General features: G+C 39.4%; 1 protein-coding gene across 2 annotated transcripts in view; it reads right to left on the bottom strand.

The window, feature by feature from the left end:
- nt5dc1 (5'-nucleotidase domain containing 1) overlaps positions 1 to 15,949 on the bottom strand; it is a 725,609-nt gene that overhangs the window by 607,040 nt on the left and 102,620 nt on the right. For both annotated transcript variants that reach the window (XM_069886815.1, XM_069886814.1), the window contains 2 exons: positions 8,213 to 8,322; positions 7,040 to 7,119 (listed from right to left, as the gene is read on the bottom strand). In XM_069886815.1, coding sequence (XP_069742916.1) covers positions 7,040 to 7,119; positions 8,213 to 8,322 — 190 coding nt within the window. The remainder of the gene's footprint in view (positions 1 to 7,039; positions 7,120 to 8,212; positions 8,323 to 15,949) is intronic.

Consider the following 15,949-nt stretch of genomic DNA (forward strand, 5'->3'; position numbering starts at 1 on the left):
ACCAGGTTTCATTAATTGCTACTACATCATATTGCCAAGTATCAATCTATACCCTCAGCTCATTCACCTTCCTTGCAATGCTCCTAGCATTAAAATATATGCAATTCAGGGATTTCCCATTACTTATCCTGTTTGCCCTTATCTTTACAAACAACTCTATTATGTTCTTTTTCTATCATCTCCCCTCCATCTTCGTACAGAGCATCTCCTTTCTCTATCACCTGCCTTTCCACCCTCAAACACTGCCTACAAGCTTTCTGTTTGTAATCTAACCTTCTCCTTGCTGTTCTCTTCCATTTGGTTCCCTCCCCCCAACCATTCTAGTTTAAAGTCTCCTGAGGAGCCCTAACAAATGTTTCTGCCAGGATCCTAGATCCCCTGGGATTCAAGTGCAACCTATCCTTTCTGTACAGGTCACATCTACCCCAGAAATGGTCCCAGTGATCCAGAATCTTGAATCCCTGCTCCTTGTTCCACTTGTGAAATTCTTTGATTCCAAGGCAAACAAACTCATTTATAAATTACTCCTACAATTTCCCATCTGCAACTGAATTTCCCAAACTAATTTTGCCAATGCAACCAAGCAAGCTACAACTGCCTAACAAGAAAAAAAAAAAAAAAAATATATATATATATATATATATATATATATACACACACAAACATAGGCCTAATGTACAGAGTTTTCTCCTTTCTTAAAGCAAAATTATTAGAATTGACCTACAACCCCATGAGGTGAATCCCACCTGGAGGCAGCCAGGAATATGGGGCTGAGCTCTTTACATAATCATTTTACTCACTGCATTCACCATTTAAATTCTATAGGACATCAGATATTACATGTCTCACCCAAAATGAAAGTACACATCTCCAATGATTATATTATGAAGATTGCATGGGCAAGATACCATTCCCATTGATATAGAAAATCATAATTATTTTTTAAAAAAGCAAAGTACTTTTCAAAATTTTAGCAATATGAGTGTTGTGCTTAGTGCAGTGCTATTACGGTGACAGCAACCTGGATTTGAATCCAGTGCTGTCTCTAAGGAGTCTGTACATTCAACCCTTGATCTGTATGGATTTCCTCTAGGTCAATGGTTCTCAACCTTTTTCATTCCACTCACATACCACTTTAAGTATTCCCTATGCCTTTGGTGCTCTGAAATTAGTTAAGGATTGCTTAAGGTGTTATGTAGGTGGAAAGAAAAAATTTGAAAACCACTGTTTTAATCATACCTAATTGACTCGTCATGTGCATGGTTTCATAACTCCAAAGAAAATGGGCCAATGACAATTTTTCTCAAGCAAAATATTTCAGTAACAATTGGGTCTAGAGCAGTGATTCTCATCCTTACCTTCCCACTCACATGCCACCTTAAGCAATCCCTTACTAATCACAGAGCACCAATGGCATAGGGATTATTTAAAGTGGTCAACTTTTGTCACCACTTCATTACTGCAGCAGCCTGCATCATGAGCCCACTCTTTCACCTCACAGCAGACCTCCCGTAAAAACATACAATGGACCCAGGAGGTGACTGAGGCCTTCCATGCCACCAAAAGCACCCTAGCCAATTACACCCTCCTTGTGCAACCACAGATGCCCCAACGGCCCTTACGACAGATACCTCCAGCACAGCGGTCAGGGGTGTACTTGAGCAAATGCTGAATGGACAATAGCAACCACTGGCCTTTTTCAATAAACATTTCAGGCCACCAGAGCTCAAGTACAGTTCCTTTGAGAGAGAACTGTTGGCCTTATACCAGTCAATTTGGCACTTTTGTTATTTCCTAGAGGGCAGGAAGTTCAAAATTTGCACAGACCACACACACCTTAACCTTCACCTTCGGAAAGGTGTCAGATCCGTGGTCAGCCAGGCAACAGCAGCACTTGTCCTACATTTCCAAATTTACAGCAAACATTGAACACATAGCCAGCAAATCCAACCTAGTGGCTGATGCCCTAACCCGTCTGGCTATCCTGACAATGCACGATCCTACCCCTGGTATCGACTACGTGGCCTGGGCTTGCACGCAGCAAGCAGACCCTGACATTCAGGTGTACCGGACAGTGCTCACCAGCTTACAACTGGAGGACATTCAGATCGCCCTCGGCAATCGCACGCTGCTCTGCGACACCTCGACAGTTAACCCTCGCCCTGTCATTCTGGCTGCTTGGAAGAAGCGGGTTTTCAACAATTTGGCTCACCCCACCATCAGGACTACAGTCAAAATGGTGGTGAACAGGTATGTCTGGCATGGCCTCCACAAAGAGGTTACCCTGTGGGCCAGGAATTGTACTCAGTGCCAGTCATCCAAAATCTAGACTCATATCAAAGCTCCACCAGACATTCGAGCCAGCACATCGCCGCTTCAGCCGCGTGCACATTGACATTGTGGGGCCCCTACGTGTATCCAGAGCCACACATTACCTTTTCACGATGGTCGACCAAATGGCCAGAGGGGATGCCACTATCAGAGGCTTCCACAGAAACATGCACACAGACTTTACTCAACACTTGGGTAGTGCATTTTGGGGTCCCTGAAAACCTTACATCGGTCAGGGGGTGTCCAATTCACTTCCAGTCTGTGGACCGCCTTATCCCACACTCTGAGGACCCAACTCCACCACACCTCGCCATATCACCTACAGACCAACGGGTTGGTAGAGAGGTTCCACAGACACCTTAAGGCAGCCTTAATTGCATGGCTTACTGGGCCAACGAACTCCCTTGGGTCCTATTAGGCATCTGCACCACACCCAAGGAGGACCTCAAGGCATCGTCTGCCGAGTTAGTCTATGGCGCACCCCTAGTTACACCGATCGAATTCATGACAGCCCCCCGAGGACTTGGGGGAGCCCCCGGCAACCACATTGTCCCAGCTACACGAATGCCTAGGCACCCATGCCCCCGCTAAACCTAGACCCCATGGCCAACCCTGCGCTTGCGTCCCAAAGAACTTTACTGACTATAAATACAAGTTTGCTTGGCGCGGGGCTCACCGGCCACCTCTACAGCAGCCTTATGAAGGGCCATGCCGTGTCCTCAGACATAACAACTCCATCTGTGTTTTGGACATTGGCAGCAGGTAAGAAACTTTCACACTCGACTGGTTGAAAGTAGCCTACTTGGGCTTTGATCAGCCCATCACTCACCCAACCCTACAGCGCAGGGGTCGGCCTCCTTGTGTGTGTGTGTGTGTGTGTGTGTGTGCGTGTGTGTGTGTGCGTGTGCGTGTGTGCGTGTGCGTGTGTGCGTGTGTGTGTGTGTGTGTGTGTGCGCGTGTGTGTGTGTGCGCGTGTGTGTGTGTGCGTGTGTGTGTGTGTGCGTGCGTGTGTGCGTGTGTGTGTGTGCGTGTGTGCGTGTGTGTGTGCGTGTGTGTGTGCGTGTGTGTGTGCGTGTGTGTGTGTGTGCGTGTGTGCGTGTGCGTGTGCGTGTGCGTGTGTGTGTGTGCGTGTGTGTGTGCGTGTGCTACAGTTCACCATTGAAAAATTTTGGATTAATGAGGATATCTGAAACAATCAGTTATCCATTTTTTTTTTCCCTAGAGCCGACCTGTCACAGGTTGAAAAAATCTTGGAATTTTTTGAAAAACCTCTGAGTAGAATGGAGTTTTTGGTGTTGGAGTTATCTTATTTTGTTCAAGTGTTTTTTTTTTGTGAGAATTAAACATAATTTCAAGCTTTAAAATCCTTACTTTGTCGTTTGTTGATGTTTAAACACTGTTACAAGTGATTGCTGTTGTTACTGGGCTGCTTTTAAAAAAATGACCATTTATCCGAGAATATCGTTTATCTGAAATAGGCTCAGTCCCGACCATTTTGGATAATCAGAATTGCATTTTATTTTTTCCATCTATATTGCAGCTACACTTAAGAAATCAAAAAAAAAAATAATCGACCTATTCTCTGCATCTTTGTTTCTGCATGCCAAGTTGAGAAGAAAGCTGAAACTCTGCCCTGATATTAACTGAATAAAATTTATTTCACCATTTTGAAAGTTTTTTTTCCCATCTTTGGGGGGTTAATGCTAGTCAAGTCTTTGTGATGAAAAAGGAAGGAAAATCTGATGAATTTCATTCCCAAATAATTCTTTATTAGCCTTGCAGCTGGTCAGCAAAAATGCAGACATCTGGATGTGCTTTATCGACTACAGTTCGGCATTTAAACCAACATTCTCTAAAAACTGATCAGCAAACTCCAAGACACATCATAAAACTATTCCCTGAATCAAAAGAAAACAAAGGCAGGAAAGAAGAGAGAAATAAAGTGAAAAATATTTTGCATGCATTATATTGCAATTATTTTTTAAATCTGAATGTGTCCATTATTTGAAAGAACTATTTGAGGATCATGGAGTGTAAAAGTGACCACCTGCAACATAATCAGTACTCCAAAGTAAATAATAGTCCCTCATATTAGACGTTCTAAAAAGACAACAGCGGTAAACAACCATAATCACATTTTAAACATGCTGTCTTCAATAGCAAGCATACAAAATTTTTCGAAGGAAAAAGGATTCCACACTGTGAAATAAAACTTGGCATTTCAGAGCTATCAAATCCATTTGAAATATTTTCTAAAAACATTTTTCCATTTTCTAAAAAAAATGTACTGTGTTCTAGATTCTGATTCATTCAAATGAAATGCTAATAGTTTACATTTAAATCTAACACAAAAGTTCATGAAGAACATCTAGAATTGTTGTTTTAACCCAACTAAAATGTAGTAAAACAATGTCATCCTACAATTTATGATGTTCCTTAAACAGAGCAACTGCAAGGGCTTGATACCTGAACTGACTTCTTTCCCTGCATAATGCCCCACTATACACTATGCTAATTACAGCATCTGTTACTGTTTTAATTGATCGCAAGTTCATTCAGTAAAAGGACATATAGATGTTGGTGAAACACAATACCTACAGGAGGCATGTCCTTGGTGTGGGGAGCCACAGGGACCATCCAATGCAACAGGAAGGCATGCTTAGTAAGGTGCAATGTTGCTTGCACGTAATCTCTGTATGCCTACAATGGCAAATCCAACAATACCTCACATCCCCAGGCCTACTGTGCCTGAAGGAAATGATTTGTTTTTCCCAAATATGGAGTTTGGATAATCTCGCTAATGCAGTAATCAGCAGCCTATTGTGAAATACAGTGGAGATTGACGACAACTGCCTGGACTGATACTGAAACTAAGATGTGAGGGTGTGCTTCATTTTGACCTCAACATGCTTAATGAAAACTTCTGTGAGCTTCTGTTTCGAAATTGCAAAATGACAAAAAAAAAATCAGATGAGCTTTTAGCCCTTCAGATGTGCCTGAAGAAATAAAGATTATTTTTGATCAGTAAATCTGAAAATAGCACAAAATTACTGTTGTTTCATTGTTGACATTATTTGAGAAACTTTAAACTGAAATAAACGTGCTGCCCACATAAAAACCCTTCCAAAAAGTAAAGGATTGAAATTCCCAATGGGCACTGAGGCACTCAAAAATGTCCATTATATTTTACATCTTTTTTAATTGGAGATATGCAAAGCAATTTCCAGCCATTAAGAATTCTGAATAAGATTGGAATAAAAAAATATAATTTCTGAAAATTTAGACAAAGTGTCTGCACTTTCAACTTATTTCAAAATTGTCTCATTACTATTAACGATGTGATAACAAAATTTGGAAATTTAGTTTTCATAAACTAGCAATAACAGAAATTCACCAAAACAATGGTTATTTAGACAAAAATGTTTTTAACTTTCTTCATATATAAGAATAAGATCAATATTTAACTTGTTACTATTAACTTAACCCCCTTCTAATTCTAAGCGCACATGTATGTAATGTTTGTGTGTTCAGGAAAGTTCTTTGTTTTCCTGTCCAATCATTCACTTTTCATTTCTTCAAGTTCACTGGTATCAAGCAATTTTCCATAGTGTGCACAGAATTTAACATTTATGATGTTCACCAGGCTCTGGTGCTTTAACTTAAATTGTTACAGCTCAGGAAGGTCTTTGTTGATTTCAGAGAGAGATATTTGCTGTTGGTTGGACACACACAAACTGATCTCCTTCAATCAGCAATTTCAGTGTCGAGCAGAAGAAACTTGTCCACCCACCCCCCCCCCCCACCGCCGTTGGTTTTTCCAAGAGATAACCTCTTCTTCCAGGTTACGTCAAAGAGTTCTTCTTTTTCCCCCATTTCAGGAGAAACAAAATAACCAGCCAAAGCCTCTTGTAATTTACTACAAGTGTTTAGAATAGCTCAAAACTCAAAAGCCATCTTCAAATGGAGTCTTGCAGCAGGTCTGCAAAACTTGCAGTCTTCAATGCCAACTGCTGCAGTAAAACTGACTCGCTCTCTCTCTCTCTCTCCCACCCCACCCCACAGTATGGTGTTTTTTGCCTCTCTATTTGCAAACCCACATAACCCCTCTTAGAGCAGCAGAAATTTGGAATGCTGGCAACAGTTTAGCAATAAAACATTGGTCAGTTTCTGAGCCTGGACATCTGTTCAAACATGTTCCTTTGAAGACAATAGTCCATTTCCTACATCAGTCCAATTAGCACCTACTTCATGGCAGACATGAAGGCTCCATTTGCACAGGTTTTTGCATTCCAAATGAGATTTTTTTTGTGAAATGTTAATATTTAGAATGTAAACTAAAAACTAAACTCCCACAATCTAACCTTAACCTTTAAGATAGATTTTATTCCTTAATTGTATTAACTTATTCTGTAACAGAGACACACAGCTGTCATCTTGACCTGATCAGAACTTGTTTTTGTTGGATAATTTCAACATCCATGCTTTTGTTTGCATTTCAAATTTAAAATTTGTAAGCCTTTCTGGAGCAATTTTTTTAAGCTTTAATAGAAATTGTGCAGATCATTAAAAGGATAGAATTTGAATAAACAATTTAATTTCCAGTTAATAACCAGAAAAAAATAGAATGATATGAATAATTTTCACATTCCTGCATCTTCTATAATTCAATGAACAAGCAAAATGCATTGAAACTCTAAAACTTTCTCACCTGATCCAACAGATCCACTACTCGTGCGCATAGCAAAGCTCCTGGTAGGTCAAAATAATTGTCATAGAAATGATATTTGCCTGTCAAAGGAAACAGATTATTCACAAACTGTTTCTAAAATATTGAATTTTTAATATAACTAATGCACCTGAAAGTTATCAAATTAACTATTTTTCTGTTATAGTTACAACTCAGATAATCCAAAATGGTCGGGACCAGGACTAAGTTGGATAAACTGTTTTTCTTTTCCAGATAATTGGACTTTTTTTTTTAAAAACAGCCCAGTAGCAACAACAAATCACTTGCATCAATGTTTAAACAACAACAAACAACAAGGGAAGGCTTTTTAAGCATTAAAATAACGATTAATTCTCACAAAAAAATGCTGCCTGCAACACTGCCGCCAATCTCCGAGATTTCTCCACCACTGCCGTCAATCCCCGGGAAGGCTTCCAAGCCGGTGGAACACTCATTGGTAAGTCGGTGGACTCCTGTCTCCCCATGGGCTCATTCTGGCAGTGGCTGTTCTGGCTTCGCGTACTGGTTCTCAATGTTGGAGCCCGAGACAGACCCAGTCTTTGCCTGCACACACTCCCCCTCTCAAACGCCACCAGCAATCACTGACACCGCCCCACCAAAGTCCCACTCGTGACCAGCTCAAAATCTCTACTGCCTGGGAAGTCACTCTCCTTGACGCCAGGACAAGGAATTCTTTCAACTGCTTGGGGCTGGGAGACAGTGGGATGCAGTTTGAGAGGGAGAGTTGAAGAGAAAAGGTCAATAGGGGTAGGTAAAGAAGAAATGTAAAGAGAGAGGGGAGGGAGTTTCCTGAAATTAGAACAATTGTCGCTCTAATTTCATGTTGGGTGATTTTTTTTTCCAACCTATGAGATTAGTTCAGTTCCGAAAAAAATTTGGAAAAATTAGTATTTCGGAGAACCCAATTTCAGATAATTGGAGTTATACTGCATTTCCAATTAAATGTCACAACTATATAATTAATTCCAATACTTAATATTCCAGAATTGAACACCAAATCTATTTTCTTCTATTAAATACTTAAGTTAAATTAAACACTTAAGTTAAATTAAACATTTCAAGAACATTCAAATATGTAAATACTCTTAAAATGAAATCCACTTAAAACATCTTTTGTCATCTTTTGCTTCATACCTGAGCGTGCAAAAACTCCATTGATGGTTTTGAAATGTTTCCACTTTCTCTTCTTTCCATAGGATTCTAATATCTCTTCTGTTGTTAAAATTCTTGTGCCATGACTTGCCCTATTTGAAATATCAAATAATTTATGATCCCGCAGTTCTAGATTTAATTAATACAAAAGCCAAGCTCAATACGTTATTATTAATAAATATAAACCTTTCAGTTTTCAATTTCATTAACTTTAAACCATTTTATTTCCACTCACATACCACCTTAAGTAATCCCTATGCAAACCAAGTTGCCATGAGCATGGGTCTGTGCCCCCCAATAACAAGAGAAAGAGAAGCAAGAGAGTCCCTTCAGAAACATTGAGTATCTATGGATTCGTCTCCAGTGCACACGCAGTCTCAGATTCCAGTTCAATCCATTTACAATCTTAGCTCCGGATCCAAAATCTCCAATAAGATTAGGAAGCTCTCAGTGCCTGAAACCCTTAGAGACCCCTTCTTGTCCTTAGCACCCTTTGAATCCAAGTTCCAATCCCTGGTTCCCATGAGCAGGACTCCAGCAGACCATGGCCTGGTGCTGTCCATCCACCACAAGTTGCCAACAGCCCACAGCCTGTGTGGGCGCTTCAGCCATTGAGCCCCTCTCTGGTCTGTTGCCATGGTCACCTTCCTGTAGCATTGTCTCCTATGCTTCTCCTTCTCAACAGGGGATGCTTTCCTGTTTCTGGTGCCCTTTGCCGATCCACTGCTCCCCCAGAGTATGCAATACCTTGTGGTACCATGCTCAGCACAGATGTGCTGTCTTGAGCACAAACCTCCTTGGCTCCTCTAATAGAATGTTTAAAGCCTGTACAGAGCTGTTGGCTTCACGACCAGGCAGTAAGATCCTGCAGAGCAACACTTTATCTCCACTCCTGCTCTCCACCGACAGCATCATTGACAAAGCAACAACTCTGGCAGAGCCACTTTTTTTGATGATACTGTTACAAGTCCAGAGGACCCCAAAACCCAGCCGCAATAGATATTCACCAAGACAATGGTTACTTAAACAAAAGTTGCTTTTAATTATCTTCAAACATGAAAACAGGATCGAACTTTAACTTATTACAATTAACTAACTTAACCCCCTTTGAATTCTAAATGCACATGTAATGTGTATATGTTCAGGAAAGTTCTTCGTTTCACAGTCCAATCATTAACTTTTCACTTCTTCAAATTCACCAGTATCAGTCAATTCTTAAACTGTGCACAAAATTTAACATTTACGAATTTTCACCAGGCTCTGGTGCTTAGAGTTAAATGGTTACCATTCAGGAAGAGTCTTGTTGGTTTCAGAGAGAGATTTGTTGCTCGTTGGACACACACAAACTGATTTCCTTAAATCAGTCACTCCAGTCTCTTGCCGAAGAAACTTTCCCCATCATGGGTTTTCCAAATGATAACCTCTTCTTCCAGGTCACCAAGAGTTCCTCTTGTTTCCCATATTTCAGGAGAAACACACGAGCCAGCCATTTCTTCTTGTAAGGACTACAAGTGTTTGCAACAGGCTGAACTCAGAACTCACAACCTATCTTCTAAAATGGGGTTTTCAACAAGCCTGCCAGCTTGCCATTTTGCAACTTCACTGCCATTACAGAACCTACCTCTCTCTCTCTCTCTCTCTCAGAGAAGAATTCTCTTTGTTTTTTTTTCTCTCTCTACTTGTAAAAACCAGAACCACCACTCCCAAGGCTCCAAACCCAATCTTTGGAAGATCTTTATCAGCACTTTGAGCCTGGACTGTTTCATATGCATCTGCTTTTGAAATTCTTTCCAAAGCAGTTCCATTGTCTCTGCAAAAATCACTGGAACTGAATGTCTGGATTCAGCAAAGCTCTTACATTTTACATGAGATGAGTTTTGTTACTCTGTTTGTGAAGTGACCTACACTAAACCCCCACAATCTCTTTGAAACATAGAGAGATAGATACATAGAGAGGGAGAGAGAGGGGGAGAGAGAGAGAGAGAGAGAGAGATGGAGAGATGGAGAGATGGAGAGATGGAGAGATGGAGAGATGGAGAGATGGATAGAGAGAGATAGAGAGAGAGATAGAGAGAGAGATAGAGAGAGAGATAGAGAGAGAGATAGAGAGAGAGATAGAGAGAGAGATAGAGAGAGAGATAGAGAGAGAGATAGAGAGAGAGATAGAGAGAGAGATAGAGAGAGAGATAGAGAGAGAGATAGAGAGAGAGATAGAGAGAGAGATAGAGATAGAGAGAGAGAGAGAGAGAGATAGATAGACAGATAATATATAATATATATATGTAAAAATAATAGAACCTGTAACAATACTAATAGACTAACAAAATGGGCAGGCAAGCAGCTATTGAAATTAGGGATAAAAAGAGGCAACATAGTGGCAGACCTCTAAAGAATGTACAGGAACTGAAAGTTCAAGTGCATAGATCATGAAAGCAGGTTGGATATACTCTAGAGATTTGTTAGCAAAGAACATGCAATTTTCCCTTTATGAGATACTGAGTGTAAAAGCAGGAAGCAATGTTTTTATGAAGCACTGACTAAGTAGCAATTGGAGTTCTGCATCCAATTCTGATTACTATATTTTAGGAAGGATGAGAAGGTCTTTGAGCAGAAAAGGTTCATGAGAATGATTCTCAGGATGAAGAATTTTACCAACAAAACTAGGCTGGGGAAATGACTTCTGTTTCTGGAGAAAAAGAGGTCAATGTACGACTGAGATTATCGAATATTTGGATATAGCAGATAAAGAAAAAAATACTCTAATTAGCTAATTTTTCAAGGACAAGGGGACAATAATTTAAGGATCTAAGCAAGAAATACAAGAAAGTGCTTTATTTGTTTTACTCAGCAAATACTAATGACTTGGAACTTTTTGTCTACAAGACCACTGTAAACTGCCAAAAATCAATTATTAAAAATAAATATTTATTTAATTGATTGAGGGAAGTAAACTCAGAGGGCTAAAGGGATGGAGTGGGTAAACAGAGTAAACTTGGATTGCACCGGAGAGGCAACATGGGCTCGCTATTCAAATAGCCTCCTTCTGTACCAAAATGACTTTTTATTTTACATACAAGGCACAATGGCAACATTTTGCAAGTATCTCAGCCTCAAGTGGAACATAGCACTCTGAATGGACCACTTAATTAAAACCTCTCCAACTGTACTGAATATTTGCATCCTTCATTGTCATTGCTTAGTGCATTTGGAAGATGTAATTCATCAAACATATCACACCATCACCCAGTTCAATAGCCTGCACAGACAGTTCTTAGGTCAGGGTTCCGTTCATGAGAATTCTTTCTTTTAAAAATATTTTTATTGAGTTTAATAAAAACCCTTTATACAAGACAAACTAATGATAACATAAATGAAATCATATCATATACATATTACAATTTTAAATTTGAACCATAACCATAATTATTCCATAACATTTCATTCAAGACATCAAATTCTATAATTATAATTAAACAATTAAATTATAACTCATACTATGTCCAAAAATATTGAATACCTGTTCATGAGAATTCACCGTAAACCAATTTCTCCTTAAGTCAGAGATGTACTATAGTAAACCCATATCATATTGGTTGACATACAATTGTTGATTCTTTCTATGGGATAAGTTATTAAAGCACTCGAAAACGTTTCCGGGAACTTCTGATCTTCAGTAACTTGATTTAACACTTCCCCAAATATATTAGAAAATTTGTCGTAAAAAGTTCATAGAATTCCACAGGAAACCCATCATCTCCCAGGGACTTACCATTAGGCACTTCCTGAATAGCTTCCTTGATTTCAAAATCCGTAAATGGAGATTCCAACTCCTGAATATCCCTAACCCTAACCGGTAATTTTAATTTAAATAAGTAAGAATCAATAGAACCAATATCCTGTTTCCCCTCAGAAGTATATAATTTTTGATAAAATGAATAAAAATGGTCATTAATTTCTTGAGGCTTTTGGGTGATTATTAAATTCTTCTTAACAACATTAATAGTCCGAGACATCTCATCATCTTTCAATTGCCAGGCAAGTACCTTGTGAGCTCTTTCCCCAACTCATAATAACGTTGTTTAGATCTATTAATTAAATGCTCAAACTGGTAAGTTTGTAAAGTATTATAGCGTAATTTTAACTTCGCTAATATGGCTTTTTTATCTTCTGTTATATCTTTCTGAAAATCTTTCTCTAGTTCAGCAATCTGATTTTCCAACTGTAAACTTTCTGCCATATATTGTTTCTTAACTTTCATAGAATAGCTAATGATCTGTCCCCTTTTAAAGCATCTCATTCTACAAAATGACTCTCTACAAAATTAACATTTTCGGTCAAAAATAAAGAAATATGCTCTTTAACAAAAGTAACAAACACTGTTTTTTTTTCCAATAACATTGCATTAAGCCTCCATCTATACGTCGAACGTACTATCTCCGAACTTTCACAAGAGAAAAATAATAATGAATGATCTGATATAACACTACTTTTATATTCAGTTTGCAGTATCCTACCCTGAAGATGTGCTGACACCAAAAATAAATAAATTCTGGAAAATGAGTCATGCCTTGAAGAATAAAAAGAAAAATCTTTCTCTGTTGGATTAACATTTTTCCAAATATCTACCAAATTTCAATCTTTCATTAACGCATTAAGTTGTATTGTCAACTTTGATTTCCTTATACTCTTCGGATTTCTATCTATAAAGGATCCAAAACATAATTGAAATCACCACCCACTAAAATATTCTCATGAGCTTGATTTAACAAGAAGAAAGCTTCTGAAATGAACCGCTCATCATCTGTATTGGGTGCATATAAATTAAGCAGTGTCCAAAATTCCACAAAAATTTTACAATTAACTCTTAAAACTCTACCAGCATTCCCTTCAGTAGATTCCAATTCAAATGGTAAATTCTTATGAATTAAAATCGCTACTCCTTTTGCTTTAGGATTAAAAGAGGAATAAAAAACTTGACCAACCCAGTCTCTTTTCAATTTCAAATGTTATTTCTCAGTCAAATGTGTTCCTTGTAAATTTCAATCTTCATTTTTTTTTATATGCCAATACTCTCTTTCTTTTTATTGGATTATTTAACCCCTGAACATTAAAAGTTGCAAAGTTCAATTTGGATATAATTTTAACTATTAGTAAATGCACACACTAAAAAATTAAATTCTATAAAATAATGCTCCCCTTTGTAATCCTACAAAATTTTTTTAAAAATAAAAAAGGAGGAATAAAAACCCTCTTTATAAAAAAAAATTAAAAATAACACCCAAAGGCAGTATTACTCTAAAAAAAAACTGGGTGTGGGAAACCCACTGGTGGCAGATGACTTACAAAGTTTTCAGCATCATCCACCCTACCCCCCAAAGCTGGATACATTTATTATATAGATAAACACATTCAAATATAGTCCACATCTTCAACCCAGTAACTCCAAACCCAACAATTGCTCTGGACCTTTGATATCAAGAGGATTCTGTATTTCTTCTTTCTTTCCATTTTTTCCATTCTTCCCATTTCCACTGCCATTTCCATTTAATCTCATTTTAGGAGGAAAAAACTAAGGCATCATGATCATTTTCAAAACTCTAAGATTGAAAGTTTCCATAAAAAAAAACCTTCAAAATTGCAGGATAATGAAAAGCGAACTTATAACCTTTTCGCGACAGAACATCTTTAGCCGTATTGAATTCTTGCCGTCTACGAATATCTTTCTAACTCAAATCAGCATAAAAAAAAGGACTGTTATTTTGAACCATTAATGGGGATTGATTTTGTCATGCTTTTTGTCCTGCAAAATCATTTCACTATCCTGGTATTTTAAACAACGAATCAAGACTGCTATCGGCGGTTGTCCTGGAAGCAGTTTTCTTCTCGGAGCTCTATGAGCCCTATCTTACTCCAAACCTTCAAGAAAGAACTCTTTACCCAAAACTTCTGGGATCCAGAGTTTAAAGTATTTTATAAAATCAGAGCCTTCAATATTTTCTGAAAGACCCACTATCTTCACATTATTTCTCCAACTCTGATTTTCCAAAGAATCAATCTTCTTCAATAAAGTCTTTTTTTAATTCCCCATTCTAAAAAAGATCCTTCTATTTTTTCTATTTTTTTTTCTCTATTATGCTCCACTTGACTTTCACACTCAGAAAAAACTCTCGATTTTCTTTAAATTTTCTTGTACAATATCAACAGATTTTATACATCTATTAATGTCACTTTTAACTACATTCATATCTTGCTTCATATTTGACATTTCTTCACATAAAATATGCATCTTCATTTTCACCATAAATCCTTCATTCATTTAATCTGATATTTGTTTTGACATATTACTCATCTGATAAGCAGTCCCTTCTAGAACTGTAAATAGTGAATCCATTCCAGGTTCCGATTCCACTTTTTGAGGTTGACCTTCAATAAGTTGCTGGCTCCCCCTACTGGGCATATTCTGCAAAAGTATGTAATTCCTCTCGAGTACTTCAACGTTAGGGATGAAAGCACTCCAATGGATGTTGAGGATGGAGCGGAGACAACGCTGGTGGAAGCGTTCTAGGAGCCGTAGGTGATGGCGGTAGAGGACCCATGATTCGGAGCCGAACAGGAGTGTGGGTATGACAACGGCTCTGTATACGCTTATCTTTGTGAGGTTTTTCAGTTGGTTGTTTTTCCAGACTCTTTTGTGTAGTCTTCCAAAGGCGCTATTTGCCTTGGCGAGTCTGTTGTCTATCTCATTGTCGATCCTTGCATCTGATGATATGGTGCAGCCGAGATAGGTAAACTGGTTTACCGTTTTGAGTTTTGTGTGCCCGATGGAGATGTGGGGGGGGGCTGGTAGTCATGGTGGGGAGCTGGCTGATGGAGGACCTCAGTTTTCTTCAGGCTGACTTCCAGGCCAAACACTTTGGCAGTTTCCGCAAAGCAGGACGTCAAGCGCTGAAGAGCTGGCTCTGAATGGGCAACTAAAGCGGCATCATCTGCAAAGAGTAGTTCACGGACAAGTGATGACACGAGATGGCAGAGGTCGACAGCATCGAGTCCACGCTGCTAAAGATCCAGCTGCGCTGGGTGGGTCACATCTCCAGAATGGAGGACCATCGCCTTCCCAAGATCGTGTTATATGGCGAGCTCTCCACTGGCCACCGTGACAGAGGTGCACCAAAGAAAAGGTACAAGGACTGCCTAAAGAAATCTCTTGGTGCCTGCCACATTGACCACCGCCAGTGGGCTGATATCGCCTCAAACCGTGCATCTTAAACTGTGAGGCGCCAAGATGCACGGTTTGAGGCGATATCAGCCCACTGGCGGTGGTCAATGTGGCAGGCACCAAGAGATTTCTTTAGGCAGTCCTTGTACCTTTTCTTTGGTGCACCTCTGTCACGGTGGCCAGTGGAGAGCTCGCCATATAACACGATCTTGGGAAGGCGATGGTCCTCCATTCTGGAGACGTGACCCACCCGCAGCTGGATCTTCAGCAGCGTGGACTCGATGCTGTCGACCTCTGCCATCTCGAGTACTTCGACGTTAGGGATCAAAGCGCTCCAATGGATGTTGAGGACGGAGCGGAGACAACACTGGTGGAAGCGTTCTAGGAGCCGTAGGTGATGCCGGTAGAGGACCCATGATTCGGAGCCGAACAGGAGTGTGGGTATGACAACGGCTCTGTATACGCTTATCTTTGTGAGGTTTTTCAGTTGGTTGTTTTTCCAG

Source organism: Narcine bancroftii, chromosome 6 (assembly GCF_036971445.1).
Source record: "Narcine bancroftii isolate sNarBan1 chromosome 6, sNarBan1.hap1, whole genome shotgun sequence".
NCBI classification, from domain to species: Eukaryota; Metazoa; Chordata; class Chondrichthyes; order Torpediniformes; family Narcinidae; genus Narcine; species Narcine bancroftii.